General features: G+C 44.8%; 1 protein-coding gene across 1 annotated transcript in view; it reads right to left on the reverse strand.

Moving 5' to 3' along the window:
• Positions 1 to 3,232: 3,232 nt before the first annotated feature.
• Positions 3,233 to 22,767, reverse strand: part of LOC124007881 (gamma-aminobutyric acid receptor subunit alpha-3-like) — a 165,436-nt gene continuing 145,901 nt past the window's right edge. The window contains exons 8-10 of the mRNA XM_046318700.1: positions 20,533 to 20,685; positions 12,821 to 13,026; positions 3,233 to 3,946 (exon numbers count right to left, since the gene is read on the reverse strand). Of these exons, the coding sequence (XP_046174656.1) occupies positions 3,605 to 3,946; positions 12,821 to 13,026; positions 20,533 to 20,685 (701 nt within the window). The 3' untranslated portion in view covers positions 3,233 to 3,604. The remainder of the gene's footprint in view (positions 3,947 to 12,820; positions 13,027 to 20,532; positions 20,686 to 22,767) is intronic.

Here is a 22,767-nt window from a genome sequence, read left to right on the forward strand (position 1 = left end):
TGACAGAGGTAACTACCAAGAGGCACAAGATTGATGTTTCAATGATCCACATGTCAAAACAAACCAAATTTACTTGGGTGGATTTTTCTTGGGCAGATTTTTTCCCTAAACTTTTTTTGTGTCCGCATGCAATGTCCTTGAAATCCCAACTGCTATTTGTTATTTGCCAAGCGGCGAGTAGACAATATACAGAAATGGCTCTCCAACACCCAGGGTCCTGTCATTGAGAGACAGGGGAGAGACACTTCAACATGGGATTGCAACAACTAGCATGGCCAGTAAAGAGAGCTACTTCCATAGTCCATAGTAATCCGGGAGCTCTCTTTGTGGAGGTCTCCACTCCCTCAGTGCTGTTAGAATGGAGAACAGAGTACAGTGTGTAGAGCAGCATCACTTGTAGACAAGGCCTCTGCTCGTTCAGTTAGGTATGAAAAGGGCATGCAAAGTATTCATCTTGCTAAGAAGCCAAGATGTCAGACGCCAAGCATCACCCATGTTAGCCCAAAGTGCTCAGCCAATCAAGTTGCAGCAATCTGTTGTTTACCCTTGGTCTGATCGCAGGCAGTAGCATGGTGTTGGAAAATGGTGTTTCATAAAGTATGCACATTTTTCCATGTTTTAATCCCACCTTCTTGTCATTAAATCAAGTTTGCAGCCTGAATGGAGAATGTTTTATGTTCGAACCGGTCCACGAGGTATACGAGTATATAACCGGCTGCATACATTCCGTTAAGAATGTTAAGGACGTTAAGATAAAACGACTCAATATCGCCATCTGCTGGCCTTTGGGCTACACCAACAGCAATCTCCCATAACATTGATGGTGATTTAGAGCTGAATGTACAGTAAGACTGCAATACTGATCAATAGGAAACCTGACTTAATAATATTTCACAAACGCTCTATTACAGCTGGATTCACAATATCTACAAAATTCACAAATTACTATTTTGTGTTGTAATTAAAGTATTTGCCCTTAGTTTAAATATTGTATTCATGTGTCTATTTGTTTCTCTACTGCTTTCTACCCACGATACTGTATAGGCTATATCATATATAACATGTATATAATGTCTTATATTGCATGTGTTAATTAGCATAAATATATTTACTATGTATGTATTCATATATAAATATATTCCATATCCGATTTTATGATGATAAGTGTCCTTCCTGTAGCTATCAACCCCTGGCCCTGCTAGAAGGACAACCCCCAGCTCCAACAGAGATGGAATACTACACAGTATCTTAGTTAGCAACTGAAACACTGATACTAAAGCCTTACAGTTCAATATGACAAACAGCATTACTGGAGGTTGCAGACTTCCACATGTACAGATTGTCATGCATATGTTTGATACATTGTACATGGTTTGTGTTTTTTATCACACTTTCAGAGAAGTCACAATAAAATAGTTCCCATTCTATCCATTTGAAAGGCGTTTCTCCTTTGAACGTAGTCTTGGTTTGAGAGATGGTTGAGAACATATTTTGGGTTCTGGAAAAGTCATCTGCTTAGCACTCACAGAACTCCCTGGAAACCCATGGGAAAAGTCCTGTGCGACAGCAGCTATTATCATCGCCATGTACAGGCTGTATGATTTGAGCACAACATATTTTACCTTAACACTTCTGAGTATTTTGTCATTTGTATTACACTGGGCTGAACTACACTACAATGTATTTTGTAAGAAGTTACTTTTGAGAGCTGTAATATGTATTTTCTAAGTACAAAATACTTTTCTATACCATTTATTTTTAATAGCGGTTCACAATGTTGTAGCCCCCTCTCCCCCTGAATTGGTATCAGAAGTCTGATGGCACTATGGTGTGATAAGTGCATCTGCTAAATGAACTAAATATAATTGTAAATGTAAAAATGGACAAATGCAAAGCATGCTGGGTATTATTATAATGAGCTCCGCCCGACACAAGGATAATAATAATACCAAGTGTGCTTTGCAGTTCTGTTTGACATGTTCATTTTCATAAATACATTTACATTTTGGTCATTTAGCAGACACTCTTATCCAGAGTGACTTACAGTCAGTGTATTCAACTAAGGTACATAAACAACAACATATTACAGTTATAGCAAGTAAAATGTTTCTGTAATCGTTACTGAGAATGTTATTGCTCTTCGGGCCAGCTACTTGCAAATATATTTCTGTATTTTAAAATACAAAGTACATGTATTTTAATTAAATACATAAAAAAATCTAGGTATTTTGTAGTTTATTTTGACACATTGATCTTTATGGTATTTTGAAAATGTATTATGCAATTGTATTTTTATTTGATTTTTGCCCATCCCTGTACACACAAATAAAACCAAATATATAGAATGGGAATGGCAACATGGAAACGGGTATCTTAAAAAATAAGTTGTCTTTTTCTAAATGGGGCCTCAAACTTGTATCATAATCCCACGGAGAGAAAAAAACCCCACAAACAGGCACAAGGGTCAAAGCTTTCATCAGAAAACACCCACTATTAACTGAAAAGTCAAGAATATTTACTATAGATAGAACATGGTTGAATAAATTAACCAATGAATGCCTTACTATACAAATGAACTGTTATCTATATTAGACTTCAGTCTGAGGTAATGGTGTCCGAATACTATGACAGAGGCTGACAATGTACATAGAGAATATTTTATAATGCTGCATCAGTCATATTATGATTACGTTTCATCCATGCTTTAGAGATTTTACCCTCGCTGACCATGTCCACCGGTGACCATGGGCTGTACGAGGAGGGAGAGAAGGGGGAGCTTCCGCACACAGGCCCAAACCATATGGACACCAGTGTGCTTGTGTGTGTGTGTGTGTGTGTTTGCGTGTGCCAAAAGCTTTATCTTAAAGATGTGGGTATTCAAAAAGGCACACGGCTTCTTTCTCTTTGAGCATACTCAGCCTGTTAAAACAATAAAAGTCACTGGACTGGAAAATGCACAGGCAGGCCCATAGGACACAAAAGCAATTCCAGATGATATTGCGTTGGGTCTGTTGAGATTCAGCGCTAGCAGAAGGGCAGACACTGAGGATTATTAATGATGTTCCAATGGAACTGTACAGGCTGCCCCTGGCTATAAGAGCCCACCATAGCGACAATAAGCCAATGGCTCTCCTTGCTGCATTCTGACACAATTCAGAGTGAATGGTGTGTGTGTGTGTGTGTGTGTGTGTGTGTGTGTGTGTGTGTGTGTGTGTGTGTGTGTGTGTGTGTGTGTGTGTGTGTGTGTGTGTGTGTGTGTGTGTGTGTGTGTGTGTGTGTGTGTGTGTGTGATGCACCAGGACCTGATCCTCTGTAATGAGCTATCATGAAGGATTCAAACACATGCTCCCCCTTATCATGTCAGAGTGAAGAGAAAGCATATCCAAAACACCATCCGGCTATTCTATCAAAGAAACATATAATCAGGAAACAACAAATGAGCATTTATAGTTTGACTATGTACATACAAATCTAAGAGAATGTTTGTCTTTGACCTATTGAGACTTGCAAATATCAAAATGAAGTCCAAAAACAATGATACAATAACATGTCGTGGATCTCTTGGCCTCCTGCCACCTCAGCCTAATAGTTTGTCGGGGAGACTCTAATTGTGGGTGGTGGACCTGGGGGAGAGGATGGCGCGTGGCTTGCTGTTGATGTACGTGGCCCAATAGACCAGGTTGAAGATGAAGAACAGCACTGGGAAGATGATGCGTGAGATCTTGTCCACTCTGCTGACGCGGTTGTAGGACTTTATGGCTTCAACGTATGAGTCGTCCATTTTAGGGACCTTGTGGCTGTGGTGGTGGTGGTGGTGTGTAGCTCTGGTGGCACTCCTTGAGACGGTGGTTAAACCTGGGTCCTTAACCACGTTGATGGTGTAGGTAGTTCCGACAATGTTGAATGTGTTATTGGCCTTTTTGGAAAGGGAGGCAGATTCTCTTCTCTGTAAAGAGAAGAGAAACTGCGAGAATCAGGGCTGGATCATTAAACCTAACAAAGGCCTTGTTTTCAAAATGGCAACATGACCTCAGACTGTTTTGACTGGGGGTGCAATGATGCTCAAGATTCATGATGGGAACATAATAACATCCATAGTTTGCACCATTGGGAGATAAGCTGAAAGAACTCAAGGCCCTAGTGTAGGGATCGGGGCTGTCGCCCTACCAGCCAGGGTCATAGAACATTACGCATCTACGCTCCAATAATGGGGAAATCACATGAGACTCCCTGACAAAATATGCATACATCACAGTGAGAATAGGAACACCCCAGGGCATGGCCTACACAGGTCAGAGGTTTATGGGAAATATTATGGTTTAATTTCAGAGAGGCTGGTTATTTTCTGAACCACTGAAAGAGCAGAGTAGTGGGCAGGGTTTGTCTAGGCTGGTGGCACTGGAGAATTAGAGGTAGGATAAGAGCAGAGCAGGATGAATCAATGCACCTGTAAACAGACCTGACAAACTACCCTCTGAGGACTGGGGCTGTACTGTATATAGGCCATAGATTAGGAATGAAGCCAAAGGGATATAAAACAGATGGGCTGGGAACAGTTTTAGGTCTCAAAATCCTACCTCAGGAAATTCTTTGATCATTTTTCATATGTCAGAAATATACCTACAGCTGAGACGTTCATATGCTGTATTACATTAGTATGGCCAGGCTTACATCAACAAGGTGTTGATTTATGTATTAATAGGGAAAATGGGATATAACAACCAGGGTTCTATGATGCTGGCTACGTCCCTTCCGTCTTCAAGAGAGCGAGAGTTGCACCCCTTCTGAAAAAACCTACACTCGATCCCTCCGATGTCAACAACTACAGACCAGTATCCCTTCTTTCTTTTCTCTCCAAAACTCTTGAACGTGCCGTCCTTGGTCAGCTCTCCCGCTATCTCTCTCAGAATGACCTTCTTGATCCAAATCAGTCAGGTTTCAAGACTAGTCATTCAACTGAGACTGCTCTTCTCTGTATCACGGAGGCGCTCCGCACCGCTAAAGCTAACTCTCTCTCCTCTGCTCTCATCCTTCTAGACCTATCGGCTGCCTTCGATACTGTGAACCATCAGATCCTCCTCTCCACCCTCTCCGAGTTGGGCATCTCCGGCGCGGCCCACGCTTGGATTGCGTCCTACCTGACAGGTCGCTCCTACCAGGTGGCGTGGCGAGAATCTGTCTCCTCACCACGCGCTCTCACCACTGGTGTCCCCCAGGGCTCTGTTCTAGGCCCTCTCCTATTCTCGCTATACACCAAGTCACTTGGCTCTGTCATAACCTCACATGGTCTCTCCTATCATTGCTATGCAGACGACACACAATTAATCTTCTCCTTTCCCCCTTCTGATGACCAGGTGGCGAATCGCATCTCTGCATGTCTGGCAGACATATCAGTGTGGATGACGGATCACCACCTCAAGCTGAACTTCGGCAAGACGGAGCTGCTCTTCCTCCCGGGGAAGGACTGCCCGTTCCATGATCTCGCCATCACGGTTGACAACTCCATTGTGTCCTCCTCCCAGAGCGCTAAGAACCTTGGCGTGATCCTGGACAACAAACTGTCGTTCTCAACTAATATCAAGGCGGTGGCCCGTTCCTGTAGGTTCATGCTCTACAACATCCGCAGAGTACGACCCTGCCTCACACAGGAAGCGGCGCAGGTCCTAATCCAGGCACTTGTCATCTCCCGTCTGGATTACTGCAACTCGCTGTTGGCTGGGCTCCCTGCCTGTGCCATTAAACCCCTACAACTCATCCAGAACGCCGCAGCCCGTCTAGTGTTCAACCTTCCCAAGTTCTCTCACGTCACCCCGCTCCTCCGCTCTCTCCACTGGCTTCCAGTTGAAGCTCGCATCCGCTACAAGACCATGGTGCTTGCCTACGGAGCTGTGAGGGGAACGGCACCTCAGTACCTCCAGGCTCTGATCAGGCCCTACACCCAAATAAGGGCACTGCGTTCATCCACCTCTGGCCTGCTCGCCTCCCTACCACTGAGGAAGTACAGTTCCCGCTCAGCTCAGTCAAAACTGTTCGCTGCTCTGGCTCCCCAATGGTGGAACAAACTCCCTCACGACGCCAGGACAGCGGAGTCAATCACCACCTTCCGGAGACACCTGAAACCCCACCTCTTTAAGGAATACCTAGGATAGGATAAAGTAATCCTTCTCACCCCCCCCCCTTAAAATATTTAGATGCACTATTGTAAAGTGGTTGTTCCACTGGATGTCATAAGGTGAATGCACCAATTTGTAAGTCGCTCTGGATAAGAGCGTCTGCTAAATGACTTAAATGTAAATGTAAATGTATTTTTGTCTTAATTAAACCACAACATCAAGGAAAACTGGCCAATCCAATTCGATAAGCAGGCCAGTCAGGGGGGCTAACACAGGGTGTCATGTTTGTCATTTATTATCATGTCTTGTCCCTGTGCTCCCCATGCTATTCGTTTCCCTCTGCTGGTCTTATTTGGTTCTTTCCCTCCTTCTATCCCTCTCTCTCCCCCTCCCTCTCTCACTCTCTCGCTCTCTCTTCTCTCTATCGTTCCGTTCCTGCTCCCAGCTGTTCCTATTCCCCTAATCATCATTTAGTCTTCCCACACCTGTTCCCGATCCTTTCCCCTGATTAGAGTCCCTATTTATTCCTTTGTGATCCGTTCCTGTCCCGTCGGTTCCTTGTTTTGTATTCACCATGCTGTGATTGCGTTTCGCCCTGTCCTGTCGTGTTTTTTGCCTTCATCAGATGCTGCGTGTGAGCAGGTGGCTCTATCAACTACGGCCTGCGCCTACCCGAAGCGACCTGCAGTCTGTGGCCGCTTCTCTAGTTATTCCCCTCTACAGACTAGAGGATTTTTGTTATTCCCTGTTTTGGATTTTAATAAACTCTGTTTCTGTTAAGTCGCTTTTGGGTCCTCTTTCACCTGCATGACACAGGGGTTAATGGCTTGCTTGCTTGCTGGCTGGCTGTCTGTCTGTCTGTGATCCTGCCTGGACTGGGCCAGGGCTCTATTTGCCTGGGCTGGGCCAGGGCTCTGTTTGCCGGGCTGGGCCAGGGCTCTATTGGCCTGGGCTGGGCCAGGGCTCTGTTTGCCCGGGCTGGGCCAGGGCTCTGTTTTCCAAAGCTGGGCCAGGGCTCTGTTTGCCAGTGCTGGGCCAGGGCTGGGCCAGGGCTCTGTTTGCTCGGGCTGGGCCAGGGCTCTGTTTTCCCGGGCTGGGCCAGGGCTCTGTTTCCCCGGGCTGGGCCAGGGCTCTGTTTCCCCGGGCTGGGCCAGGGCTCTGTTTACCAGTGCTGGGCCAGGGCTGGGCCAGGGCTCTGTTTGCCCAGGCTGGGCCAGAGCTCTGTTTGCCAGGGCTGGGCCAGAGCTCTGTGTGCCCGGGCTGGGCCAGAGCTCTGTTTGCCAGTGCTGGGCCAGGGCTCTGTTTACCCAGGCTGGGCCAGGGCTCTGTTTGCCCAGGCTGGGCCAGGGCTCTGTTTGCCAGTGCTGGGCCAGGGCTCTGTTTCCCTGGGCTGGGCCAGGGCTCTGTTTGCCCGGGCTGGGCCAGGGCTCTGTTTCCCCGGGCTGGGCCAGGGCTCTGTTTCCCCGGGCTGGGCCAGGGCTCTGTTTGCCAGTGCTGGGCCAGGGCTCTGTTTGCCCAGGCTGGGCCAGGGCTCTGTTTGCCCAGACTGGGCCAGGGCTCTGTTTGCCCAGGCTGGTCATGCACTCTGGCTCTATCTCATGCCAATATCAGTGGAGAGGGAGTCTTTTAGTGGTGACGACTGCTGCCCCCTGGACACCCTGAGGCTTTCACAGGGTATTGATTCCTCCTGATCCAACAACACCCCGGGCCTCTTGTATCACAGCTTAGATCAGCATGAGTAAGGGATAACTATTAACAAGCGTCTCATGACCTTTACCACAGCTACCTAAGCTCATTTATCCCCGGCATCAGGTCTGCTCTCAGCCTACCACCCTGACATACAAGGCCCTGCTAGTACACACCTGCCAATCAGCTTAGTGGCGAGGGACTCCACAATATCATTTTGAGTTACGTAGTCTGAGATACAGGCAGAGGCAACCTTAGTATGGGGCTTTGTTTAGAAAGTAATGTTCTTCAAAACATTGTGTGCCACTATACACAAGAGTACACCAAAATTGCTTGAGGGCAGACAAACTTTGTGTGATTATATTAATGCTTTCGGCTAGCTTGGGGCATGAAGACTCCTTAATGTGTTTGTGTGTGTGTGTGTATATGAGTGCCCCTTGGCCCTGAGTGGGGAGTGTCGGGAGACATTGCCTGTGCATTTGTGTGTGTATGTGAGTGTGTGAGGGTGTTTGTGTACAAGGCTGAAAGTGTCTTGATGTGAGTGTATGCAGGGGTAACAGAGTCGGTTGGGTCTTACAGTGTCTCTCTGTGTCTGTGTTTGGAGAGCAGGTGCCTTATGGGGGTTATGGCTAAGAGTACCAACACATGTCTCTGTGCTCTGTGTGCGTACTGTACGTGTCTGTACGTTCAGCCTTTGTGCTTGGGTGTGACAGCCCATCTTGGGGCTATAAGTGTGTCCCAGTGTGTGTGAGTGTGTGACAAATGTTTTTGGAGTTAGAGTAGACGTGTGTGCATGGACATGGCTTGGGGAAAAAGTGTCTATCTGTGTGTGTCCGTGTTTGCATGTGCGTGTGTGAGAGTACAGTATTCCGTAGGTGTATGTATATGTGAGTGTATTTGTGTGTATCCGCGCAGGTGGCCTGGCTTGCTGGGAACGATGACAGCTGTAGAGGTGGCTGGTCCCCACATAGACCTGACTGCAGCACAGCCTCATCACTGCAGTGTGTTACAGTCTGTCTGTCAGCCAGCATTAATTAAACATGCTTTCAAATCCCTAATCAAGGTCAGCTCCGCTTCTCCCCTGCGCTAATGCCCAAAATGTTATCATGTCATGGAAATCCAACCCAATATATGTTTTGTAATTCAATGAGTCAATAATCACAGAAAGCTGACTAACTTGTCTGTGCCTGTACCCGTGACTATCACGCCCTGGGTCTCCAGTGGCGAGGAGAAGAGAGGAGAGAGAAACCTCATTAGGTTGCATGAATGGTGCTGCTGCTACTGCCGACCAGGGCCACATGGCTGGCATGTCAAACAGGACACATCGGACTAAAAAGGGCAACATTGAGAGTCAGAGGAGCTCCACCGCCACTGAGGTAAATTACCTAACATCGACCCTCCTCTGGCTCCTCACTCCCCGCTTCAACTGAGACACAGCCTCTCACAGCCTCTCAGAGGCTCTCCTCAGGGCCCCATGCCAATAGGGTCACCATCTGGCCCCATCAGGAGAAGGCTGCAGCCACAGCCTCTGATGAACAGGGGTGCTACTCCCAACAGGACACTCAGCCAAGAGTCCTTCCACTCTCTCTGAGGAACGGCCTTTTGATTACACTCACTTCATACACACATCTTCCCCTGTGAAGCTCTTAAACGAGGATCAAGAATAGAGTTTCATCCAGCAGCTCTCCTGAAGCTTTTATTAGTGAGGGATTGTGATGGGTGTGCTATTGCTCCCCGAGTGACCCCTACCCTCACGTATCCATCACCGCAAACTGCCTGCTCAGCACAGCCCAGAGAACACAGGACAGACATCCTGCTGCTGCTGCCTTTAAGACAAAGCAACAAAGACAAATCTTCCTCCACTTACTGCATTGTAATTCACATAACCATCTGTCGCTCAGTGACTACAGAAAGGTTTCATGTCAGTGGGTCCTTCTGTAGCTCAGTTGGTAGAGCATGGCGCTTGTAACGCCAGGGTAGTGGGTTCGATTCCCGGGACCACCCATACGTAGAATGTATGCACACATGACTGTAAGTCGCTTTGGATAAAAGCGTCTGCTAAATGGCATATATTATTATTATTATATTCAGTAATACGCCATGGTGTCTATCATCCAGTCAACTTACAAAGAACTTAAGAGTGTTTAACTGATGGTTGTGAGTCCTTCATACTCCGCATATTATAAAATGGATTTGTGACACTGTAAACGTCTGTTGCAGTGACTGAAAGCCTGAGATATTTCTACTAATATTGACTTGGGTCGACAGAAGCACATTAAATAGTAGACTTTAGACTTGTCAATCGAGTCTCAAATATTCCACTTTAAAAACTTCTCAGGAGTTCACCACTTACCTTTAAAGGGATATTCCCGGGATTTTGGCAAGAGTCCGATGAACAAATGGATACCATTTTCATGTCTCTGCATCCAGTATGAACAAAGTTAGAGGTCGTTTCAGGAGCCAATACTATCTAGCATTAGCGCAATGACAGGAAGGCTTTGGTATCTACTAGCATGCTAGCAGTTACCAGAGTTCCAGTCATTGCACTAACGGCAGTTAGCAAATGGGCTACGCTAGTTCTCAACTTCCTTGAAACTGCTCACAGAGACAAAAGAATGGGGAAGTAGATAAAGGTCTTTTTTTTTGCCAAAATCCTGAAATATCCCTTTAATATCCTAACAGCTGTTCACATGAAACACATCATCTGATTGCACCCAAACTTTCCTAACTTTTCTAGCATCAAAATGCCTCCTAGCATTTTTGAGGAGTGTCAAAATCACAATGTTTAATGAGATCCTCATATAACCCCATGCCTTAATTATCACTATCTTGCACTGTCTCTCACTGTCTCTCTCAGTGTGTCTGTGTGTGTGAGGTACACTGTGGTTTATGTGCTGTACGTGTCTCTGTGTATGAGATACAGTGTGTCTATGTATGATACACACTGTTTTAATTTGTACAGTGCATTCAGAAAGTATTCAGACCCCATTACTTTTTCAACATCTTGTTACCTTACAGCCATATTCTAAAATGGATTAAATGTTTTTTTTCTTATTCTCATCAATCCACACACAATACCCCATAATGACAAAGCAAAAACAGGTTTGTAGAATTTTTTGCAAATGTATAAAAAAAAATCTAAGTATTCAGACCCTTTACTCAGTACTTTGTTGAAGCACCTTTGGCAGTGATTACAGCCTCGAGTCTTCTTGGGGTATGACACTACAAGCTTGGCACACCTGTATTTGGGGAGTTTCTCTCATGTCAGTTTGGATGGGGAGCGTTGCTGCACAGTTATTTTTAGGTCTCTCCAGAGATGTTCAATCGGGTTCAGGTCCGGGCTCTGGCTGGGCCAATCATAGAATTTTAGAGACTTGTCCCAAAGCCACTCCTGGTTTGTCTTGGCTCTATGCTTAGGGTTGTTGTCCTGTTGGAAGGTGAACCTTCGCCCCAGTCTGAGGTCCTGTGTGCCCTGGAGGTTTTCATCAAGGATCTCTCTGTACTTTGCTCCGTTCATATTTTCTTCAATCCTGACTAGTCTCCCAGTCCATGTCGCTGAAAAACATCCCCACAGCATGATACTGCCACCACCATGCTTCACTGTAGTGATGGTGTCAGGTTTCCTCCAGACGTGATGCTTGGCATTTAGGCCAAAGAGTTCAATCTTGGTTTCATCAGACCAGAGAATCTTGTTTCTCATGATCTGAGAGTCCTTTAGGTGCCTTTTGGCAAACTCCAAGCAGGCTGTCATGTGCCTTTCAATGAGGAGTGGCTTCCTTCTGGCCACTCTACCATAAAGGCCTGATTAGTGGAGTGCTGCAAAGATGGTTTTCCTTCTGGAAGGTTCTCCCATCTCCACAGAGGACCTCTGTCAGAGTGACCAATGGGTTCTTGGTCACCTACCTGACCAAGGCCCTTCTCCCCCAATTGCTCAGTTTGGCCAAGCCGCAAGCTCTAGGAGAGAGTCTTGGTGGTTCCTTTTAAGAATGATGGAGGCCACTGTGTTCTTAGGGACCTTCAATGCTGCAGACATTTTTTGGGACCATTCCCTAGATCTGTGCATCGACACAATCCTGATTCTGAGCTCTACGAACAATTCCTTCCACCTCGTGGCTTGGTTTTTTCTCTAGCATGCACGGTCAACTGTTGGGACCTTATATAGACAGGTGTGTGTCTTTCCAAATCATGTCCAATCAATTGAATTTACCACAGGTGGACTCCAATCGAGTTGTGGACTCCAATCAAGCATGATCAATGGAAACAGGATGCACCTGAGCAACATTTTGAGTCTCATAGCAAAAGGTCTGAATATTTATGTAAATAATTTTTCTGTGCAAACATTTCTAAAAACCTGTCCATTTTACAATAAGGCTGTAACGTAATGAAATGTTGAAAAAGTGAAAGGGTCTGAATACTTTCCGAATGCACTGTATGTGTGTGATATACAATGTTTTTTCTGTGCTCAGGATACCTGCTCTGGGAGTTGTCCTCCCCCACCCCTGCTGTACACTCTGTTGTGTCCAGGAACAGAGATCTTCCTCTGTGGGGTTGTTAATGAATAAATAAAGTATCTCTTTACAGAATACCCAGGGCTGCCTTCGCCAGGAGGCTGGGATAGAACCTTCTTTCAGTGTTTCTCCTCATTCCCACTACAAAACAATATGAGAGCTCTGACCAGCTTCCCTTGCCGTATCACTGAGCAATTAGCTCTGAATACACTCATTTTTCAGGAGGTTATCAGTAGAGGATAGATAGAGAGCATATAATCTAGAATGAGCAAAATGCCACTCCACTCTAGAGAGGGAGAGAGTGAGAGAGAGAGCAACCTGAGGAGCGAGCCAAGCAGGAGAAAAATACACTATCTAGCTGATTAATGAGGATGGAGACAGTTGTGATTAGCTACTTCTCCACAACAACAGCAAAGCACACAAAGAGTGAGCAGTTACATTATACTATTTTAATCTTTGAAGTACTGGAACTACCTCCATGTAGTGTAGGTAGACCATAGCTACAGAACTCACCCTCATCTCCTGGGCCTCCTTCTTGCCGTCCCATGCCCAGCTGCGCTTGGTGAAGTAGTTAACTGTGGCAAACTCTATCAGGGCAGAGAAGACAAAGGCATAGCATACTGCCATGAACCAGTCCATAGCTGTAGCATAGGCCACCTTGGGCAGGGAGTTCCTGGCACTGATACTCAGGGTTGTCATGGTCAGAACTGTTGTGACCCCTGGGGACAGAAAATAAGAGAAGCAAAAGGAAAGAGAGAGTGTATTAATTGACAAACATACTTTGTACACACACACACACACACACACACACACACACACACACACACACACACACACACACACACACACACACACACACACACACACACACACACACACACACACACACACACACACACACACACACACACACACACACACACACATACAGTACACACAGACCCAATTGGGCTGAACAACAGTAAACAGAACTGTGTGTCATGGAAACAAAGAGCATCATTTTTGAACATTCAGTACATGGTGTCACAGGGTGTCCTGACATACTTCAGAAAGTATTCATACCCCTTGACTTATTCCACATTTTTGTTGTAATAGCTGAATCCACTAATTTGAAGGAGTGTCCACATACTTTTGAATATATAGTGTATATTTAAAAGCAAGGGCATTTATTTGGTGGAGGATCTGTGATGACACCCCCCACGGTGCTTCAGCGAGGCTGGAATCCGGCAGATTTGTCTTTGTGAAGGACGCATGAATCAGGCCACGTACAAGGTTGTCCTGGAAGAAAACTTGCTTCCTTCTGATCTGACAATGTTCCCCAACTCTGAGGATAGTTTTTCCCAGCAGGACAATGCTCCATACCACACACACAGCCAGGTCAATCAAGGTGTGGATGGAGGACCACTAGATCAAGACTCTGTCATGGCCAGCCCAACTCCAGACCTGAACCCCATTGAAAACCTCTGGAATGTGATCAAGAGGAAGATTGATGGTCACAAGCCATCAAACAAAGCAGAGCTGCTTGACATTTTGCTCAGGAGTGGCATAAAGTCCCCCAACATCAATGTGAAAGACTGGAGGATAGCATGCTAAGACGCATGAAAGCTGTGATTGAAAATCAGGGTTATTCCACCAAATATTGATTTCTGAACTCTTCCTAAGTTAAAACATGAGTATTGTTTTTTATTTTTTATTTTTATGAACTTTTGTATTATTATCTTTGCATCATTCGAGGTCTGACAACACTGCATCTTTTAGGTTATTTTGACCAGTGGTCATTTTCTGCAAATAAATGCTCTAAATGACAATATTTTGATTTGGAATGTGGGAGAAATGTTGTCAGTAGTTTATAGAATAAAACAAAAATGTTAATTTGACCCGAACACATACCTATAAGTAGTAAAACCAGAGAAACTAATTATTTTGCATTTTTCTCCAGAGCTGTATATATGTATTTTGACATTTTTATAAAAGTACAGACACAGAGTTTCAAACTGCTATATCATCCACTGCAGTTTTGGGGGAAGCTATGATGCTTTCAAAGTTGATGAACGTGTTTTCCCACTTAGGAGACAAGTAGGATTGTCCTCCAGAAAGTAGTCTTGAACTTTCTCCCACTGAGCTTTGTCGATAACACCAGCTAAATTCAGGGCTGTAGCAACATTTTTACAGTTCTCCATAGGTATATCCTTAAAAAAACAATAAAAACCTGATTGTAAAAATGTTTTTTTTTCACCAATTCAGATAGCAGAGTTAGTGTTTCAGATGCAGCTACAATCTAACCTCTCCATCCCTGGCTCCAGAGCTGTCTGACATCTGTCCATGCCCTCTACTACACCGCCTCCCTAAGTCTCACAGAGCCGCGGATTGGAGTCGCCCCACAGGAGAGCTCCGCTGAGCTTGTCTGACGATACACTGTAATCCCTGTATTGATACAGCGCAGGCGGCTAGGCAGTCCCCTGCCATCTGTCTGCAGAAACATGGAACAGCCACTTCATAGGGGGAAGAGGAGCCATGGGTGGATGGGAGAGAGAAGGGACTGCTCTGGAACAGATGCAGCAGCCTGGCAGAGTGGTGCTGCACTTGATATGGAAACCCTGCTGGCTGATCACCTCATGGAAATGTGAGGAGCACACTGTGACCTGCAGCTGGAAAGGGATGCCAACTACCACTATGTCCATGATGGTGGGTAGGGGAGAAGCCTACCGGAGGCTGTAGGCGTTAAGTAATTGGACAGACCTCCTCCATTGACCACATCCATTGTGTTGGAGGCTGTATTGACCACCTCCATCATGTCTGACAGTGTGACACAGCCATCATATTCACAATGAGATTTAATTGAACTTTCCTGGCATTGTTTGACACTTAAAAGCTTTGAGGAAAAATCCCCTGCCACCACGGATGTCATTACACAGGCAATCAAAGTCTTGTAACAGAAACACTGAGACCAAGACACTGATTAGATTTGTCCATCTAGACCAGCAGCTAGAAGACATAGCACAGAAACATTCCACATGTGGCTGTGCAATACTCTTACTGTTTGTCAGGCCCAATGTAGATTTGAATTACAATACAAGAAAAGATTTTAGAGGATAAATCAATTGCTGTGTGAAATGTGAATCTTTTATAGGTCATTGTGCCCACTGGCCTTTGTATTCTACGTCTCCGGGAATTTAAAGAACGAAATGAGAGGAGAGCAGAGAATGGGTGTCCATCAAAGCCGATAGAAGCAATCATTCCACTTCAGCTGTTCCCACTTGCCACATTTGTTAGAAGAAAATATAGGCTCAGAAAATGGACATTGCGCAGTTGAAGAGGTCAACTCATTTCCCCACCTCCTAAATAAGAAACGTGAAATGACGGTCTTACTGTTGATTTATGCAGAAGATATAACTAGCCCCATTACTATGTTTGTTAGGTGACTACATTTAAAAACTGTTATAAATCGGTAGGATTGAGACTGCCCTGAATTGCTTATACTTAATGTGCATCGTCAATGAGTAAAATATGGCATCATTTAATATTAGTCCGTGCTAAAGTTGAAGAAAATTGAAGACAATTGGCAAATCCAATCTCCCCATATTAAAAAAAGATCAGGCAATTAAAAAATATCAATGGACGAATGTCCATCGTCACTGGTGATTGTATTGTGTCCACTGTGTAATACGTCCGCTCACACCATAAATCATACATTACACTTGGGTGAAGGAGAAAATTACAAACAGGATTTTCCACAAAAAAATATCAGGTCATTTCAGCCAGATCCTCCAACCAGGCCACCCGCTAGGGAACAAATTATTGATTAAATATCATCTTTCGAACAGTGCCCGGGAGCCGCTCATACTCATAAATGTAGGTTGGAGAATTGGCTGCTCTTCATACGAGACAAGTCACCAGTTTTTCCTAAAACATTTAGACAGTTTTAAAGCCCTGTGGATGGCTCAGAGAGCAGGAGGTTATCAGAGGCTGCTTGTGAAAAGCAGTCAAAGTGACTGTCCAGTCAGGGAGGATAGTCTCAATCTGAAACCTCCTCCCAGCTAACAGCAGGACCCCTGTTTACCTGGACCAGTCCTGTGCCCTGAGGCCATTCTCACTTTCATTAACTCCACACCTGTCCTTTAAACAATGTTGTGCCTCTGTGCACTTCCATTACAAGTGAGAGTTTGCTCATATTGAATAGACAACGAACACACATACTGCTGTGTTTGGGGAATGATTCCCAATGACCTTGGCCCTTGTTTCAGCTGAACCTCCATTAGAAAACACATGAGATGTTGTTCTTAAAAGGGTTGACAGACAAACAGCTTCTTACTGTGCCTTTTCTTGGCAATGAAAGGCCTTTGTTTTACAAGGAAGTCAGTCATAGAGCTGAGGTGAAGGCCCCTCCTTCATGAGAGGAATATGGGACTGTGAGAATGGAGAATCCCGAGGCGAGGGGACTGTGACAGAGAAATTTACCAGATCATTTTCACATGGCTGTAAGTATGTGAACTCCTCTTTTTTCACCTTACATGCAGAGCAAATCAAACCAAATCATAGTGGCTAGCCAGTGTATTTTTCCACTGTGTGTCACTGCATGCCCTGCCCTGCTCTGATCTCAAACACTAATTAGCTGCCAAACGGAGGCCTGCTCTTACTGCAGGGGTTGCCATGACACAGTCCTCATGGCAGGCTGAGAGGTGAAGCCGCGGGTCTCCATAAACGAGGAGAGAGAGGAGGGGGAACAATGTGCCGCACGCTCTTATTTTGGAGTGCGGATTAAACTGATTAGAAGAAACATATGCTGGCTGACCTCTTTACATGAAAGGCACTAGGTAGTGAGATTCATGTTTTTCAATGACTCCATTTGTCCAATTAGTCATGTTTCCAGAACGGTTAGTCACAGTTTAAAGAGCTAGTGGTCGGGTGTCATCCACAAGATCAGCTGTGGTGAAACCTGTAAAATATCAAAGCTGTATGATTGACACAGATACATTTGTAGGTGTGTTAGTGACTCATGTTTGTGTGGGTCTGTGCATTAAAGTTGCATATGCTAGCTGTAACAACAACAAAATGTCTTTGCCAATTCTTCTGCATAATTTGAAGTCAAACTGTTATACTACTAGCCTACAATAATACAGTATGTGTCAGCAGACCATAATATACTTCATTTTCTTGGTGTTTCTTGAGCTTCAGTTACCGTTTGAAAGTTTTAGGCCTAGATTGGGAAATTTTTTCTCCAACTGGAGGTTTGACTGTTTTCATTATTTACCTCGACATTGCTTTGGAGGGCTGAGCACAACTTTTCTGTTACTATCATTTCCCCGAAGCGTGAATAGGCTGCCATTTCTTTCTAGTCTACCAACTCAATTTGTCAGAGCTCATGTTTCATTCTGCTCCATCAGAGAGGAAGCAGGATCTCACCCTTCCTAAGTCTCCATAGCGATGTTGGCAGGATCAGCTGTGCTTTGCACCTGATACGTCTGCCCCACAAAAAGTGTTGACAAAGCCAGACACCTTGCCAAAGTTAGCAAGAGCTCAATAAGCAATAATGTCTTAAAACTTGGCTGGCTTAAATTTTCTGCAAGGTACGTTCAATATTCCGACGCGAGAGATGCAACTGCAACATTTCTTTGTATCACTCCGTCCCTGGAGGTGAACAGCCTCACTTTCTCCAAGTTAATTCCTTTCCAAGTTTGCTGGCGCTAATCTGTAATTAATTAGGTGGTTTTGCGGTGGCCAAGTTAATTACAGGTCAATCCTGTGATCCAAGAACAGTTTTAAACCCAACTGAATCACTGTCCAAGACTCAACAGAGCCAACATGGGCACCAAGCTGTTTTTTACACTTCGCTGTGTGAACCACAACTTCTCAAAGATGAACTTTTTCTACCCTCCCCTGGCACGCCAATTTACTGAATGCATCTGATGATGTGAACAAAAGCAGCTCCACAAATGCGTAAGCTGCCGCTGCTGAACACTTGTTTTGATGAAGCTTCATAATTTAAACAACAGCACTCCAAACTGTCGGAATGGTTCAGTTACTTGTTAAGTGCATTTCGGGGTTAAAGAGATAGGGGAAGTAACTCAGCGAATACGGTTAAGGAGATAGGGGAAGTAACTCAGCGAATACGGTTAAGGAGATAGGGGAAGTCACTCAACGAATACGGTTAAGGAGATAGGGGAAGTCACTCAACGAATACGGTTAAGGAGATAGGGGAAGTCACTCAACGAGTACGGTTAAGGAGATAGGGGAAGTCACTCAGCGAATACGGTTAAGGAGATAGGGGAAGTCATTCAACGAATACGGTTAAGGAGATAGGGGAAGTCATGCAACGAATACGGTTAAGGAGATAGGGGAAGTCATTCAACGAATACGGTTAAGGGGAAGTCACTCAACGAATACGGTTAAGGGGAAGTCAATCAACGAATACGGTTAAGGAGATAGGGGAAGTCACTCAGCGAATACGGTTAAGGGGATATCACTCAACGAATACAGTTAAGAAGATAGGGGAAGTCACTCAGCGAATACGGTTAAGGGGAAGTCACTCAACGAATACAGTTAAGAAGATAGGGGAAGTCACTCAGCGAATACAGTTAAGGGGAAGTCACTCAACGAATACGGATAAGAAGATAGGGGAAATCACTCAGCGAATACAGTTAAGGGGAAATCACTCAACGAATACGGATAAGAAGATAGGTCACTCAGCGAATATGGTTAAGGGGAAGTCACTCAACGAAGAAGATAGGGGAAGTCACTCAACGAATACGGATAAGAAGATAGGGGAAGTCACTCAACGAATACAATTAAGAAGATGGTGGAAGTCATTCAGTGAATACAGTTAATGGGAAGTCACTCAACGAATACGGATAAGAAGATAGGGGAAGTCACTCAGCAAATACGGTTAAGGGGAAGTCACTCAACGAATACGGATAAGAAGATAGGGGAAGTCACTCAGCGAATAGAGTTAAGGGGAAGTCACTCAACGAATGCAGATAAGAAGATAGGGGAAGTCACTCAGCGAATACGGTTAAGGGGAAGTCACTCAACGAATACGGATAAGAAGATAGGGGAAGTCACTCAGCGAATAGAGTTAAGAAGATAGGGGAAGTCACTCAGCGAATACAGTTAAGGGGATAGGGGAAGTCACTCAACGAATACGGTTAAGGGGATAGGGGAAGTCACTCAGCGAATACGGTTAAGGGGATAGGGGAAGTCACTCAACGAATACGGATAAGAAGATAGGGGAAGTCACTCAACGAATACAGTTAAGAAGATAGGGGAAGTCACTCAACGAATACGGATAAGAAGATAGGGGAAGTCACTCAACGAATACAGTTAAGAAGATAGGGGAAGTCACTCAGCGAATACAGTTAAGGGGAAGTCACTCAACGAATACGGATAAGAAGATAGGGGAAGTCACTCAGCGAATACGGTTAAGGGGAAGTCACTCAACGAATACGGATAAGAAGATAGGGGAAGTCACTCAGCGAATACGGTTAAGGGGAAGTCACTCAACGAATACGGATAAGAAGATAGGGGAAGTCACTCAGCGAATAGAGTTAAGAAGATAGGGGAAGTCACTCAGCGAATACAGTTAAGGGGATAGGGGAAGTCACTCAGCGAATACGGTTAAGGAGATAGGGGAAGTCACTCAACGAATACGGATAAGAAGATAGGGGAAGTCACTCAACGAATACAGTTAAGAAGATAGGGGAAGTCACTCAGCGAATACAGTTAAGAAGATAGGGGAAGTCACTCAACTAATACGGATAAGAAGATAGGGGAAGTCACTCAACGAATACGGTTAAGGAGATAGGGGAAGTCACACAGCGAATACGGTTAAGGGGAAGTCACTCAACGAATACAGATAAGAAGATAGGGGAAGTCACACAGCGAATAGAGTTAAGGGGAAGTCACTCAATGAATGCGGATAAGAAAATAGGGGAAGTCACTCAGCGAATACAGTTAAGGGGAAGTCACTCAACGAATACGGATAAGAAGATAGGGGAAGTCACTCAACGAATACGGATAAGAAGATAGGGGAAGTCACTCAACGAATACAGTTAAGAAGATAGGGGAAGTCACTCAGTGAATACAGTTAAGGGGAAGTCACTCAACGAATACGGATAAGAAGATAGGGGAAGTCACTCAGCGAATACAGTTAAGGGGAAGTCACTCAGCGAATACGGTTAAGGGGAAGTCACTCAACGAATACGGTTAAGGGGATAGTGGAAGACACTCACCGAATACAGTGCGGGCGGGAACCGACTCTCTGTTTAGCCAGAAGGAGACCTGAGACAGGATGACAGTCATGATGCACGGGAGGTAGGTTTGAATCACAAAATAGCCAATTTTCCTTTTCAAATGGAAATACGTTGTCATCACTACATATTCTCCTGAGAGAGAGGTAGAGACAGAGAGAGAGAGGGGGAGAGAGAGAGATGCAGAGGACATGAATTATTAATACAGCTCATGTTCAGTCCAGATAAACACAAGCACCCTGCTGAAATATTCAGAACCATATTTATGAAAGTAAATACAGTTGAATACATGCTAGCACAGCACTGGGAACCTTTTAATACAGTGGCATGCATGCTAGCAAAGGGAAGCCGAGTGTGGGAAGCCCAGTGGCTGTTTGTGAGTGGATGTTAACTGATCGCTTGTGTACCACAGTGTCTAGTTGTTAACGGCCTCACAAAAAACCAGGCTTCCCGGGGAAGTCCATGGTAGAAAAATTGCTAAATAGGGGTAGGAACTATCATAGGTAACAAATCTCTGCAAAATGTCTCCTAACGAACATTACACGCAGCACCAACGGCCATGTGGGGGAGCGTTCTTAAAATGCAACATCCAATCAAAATCTTGGAAGATTGTCCAGACCCCCAACTGAACGACGTATGGCCATGCGAGACTAGGTTGTTAAAGGCAAAGATTGGTTTTCCCAACGCTGTTGGTCCGTATTAGATCTGTTGCCCTTGGCAGCAGTCTTACGCTGACAAAAAGAGCTAGTGTGTGTGTGATAGGGCTGAGAGTAGCACACCTACTGTACCTGTGTGGCTTTAGCTCCTTAGGAAGAGAAATATGTGATACAGTATGACAGGCTATTAAATATGTCATCTCACGACTACTGTGTTTTAAAAACATTGCCTTGATCCACAGCCACCAATGTGCTGAGAACCTTTCCTGGATGACAGATACACTCCTACAGTACATGCTGAGATGAGGTGACACATGGACACTATGCTTATTGACATGGTAAGACAGGAACATTAAATAGCGCTAAAATAACCAATATTCCCTATCCTGAAGCCTGTATGTCCAGTATGTACCACAAATACTGAGAAAACCCTGTGGTACAAGATTCATTGTGGTATCTCAGATTGATCTCACAATCAGTGGTTGAAGGCAGTAATGTGAGTCAGTGATGTGTCACTAATGTGAGTCAGTATGAGGCGTCTCTGTGGTGTCACAGGGAACGTACACAAAGGACTGTTCCAACACAACCTACTCTATTGGGGCTATGTACAGGGTACAACCCTCCTCAGTCCCTATCGGCCTCACCCTGCCTGCCTCTATCACTGCAACCATGAAACCAGACTGAGACAGTGACAGTAGTAAAACAAAGGGACCTAATGCATCACAGTGACTAAGTAGAGGTTATCATTATCTGTCTCTCACAGGGACCTTTTAGAGAGCAGGCCACTTAAATGACTTCTCTGATTTGAATAGCAGTCTGTGCCTGGTAAAAACAGGTTGACACTTCTCTAAGAGGAGAGAGACAAAACTGTAAAAATTGTGGGTGTTGTAAATAAAGGGATTTCACAGCTGCTATGGAAATCAGAATAAGATCAAATGAATGGCTGATCAACTGTGCTGGCTGACAGAATTTCCTATAATTTAGTGCCAATTCAAATGGACTCCAGACCAGAGCTCAGAGGAAAAGTGGAGTTCTCCCTCCTGCTCCAAGGCTCCTTATCTTTCTACTTCTGCGGAATTGTTATCTTACCGCTGAACAAGTTGAACATTTTTGCTCTTGGCTACCATTTAAAATACTTGCTAAAACTGTGCAGATCAAATGTGTGTTCAATCTGAAATCAGGGTGCCTGTGTCTTCTTAGATTAAATACCATGTAAATTGGAGGCGCCACAAAGATCGGTTCCCTTCATCTACCCTGAATTTTCAAATTTTGTTCACAGACGAAGTGTTGGATAACAGGACAGTTTGTCAGTCTCTCTCCACCAGCCTATAAGAAAGCCACTGCATTCAGTGATCAGCGGGCCCCTCCTTCCCCCAAACTCAGCAAGTCTTCCTTTCAGTGGTGAGACCTCACTGATCCCAATAACACTAGCAGAGACCAATCGATGAGGCAGCCACTTGCACAGCAACTCAGATAAATGACTTAACAAAAAGACACAAATGGAATCTGTAAGTATATGCCAACGGTGTACAAAGGAAAATGGAAAAGGGAGAGAAATTAA

This window comes from Oncorhynchus gorbuscha, linkage group LG02 (assembly GCF_021184085.1).
Source record: "Oncorhynchus gorbuscha isolate QuinsamMale2020 ecotype Even-year linkage group LG02, OgorEven_v1.0, whole genome shotgun sequence".
Taxonomy (NCBI): domain Eukaryota; kingdom Metazoa; phylum Chordata; class Actinopteri; order Salmoniformes; family Salmonidae; genus Oncorhynchus; species Oncorhynchus gorbuscha.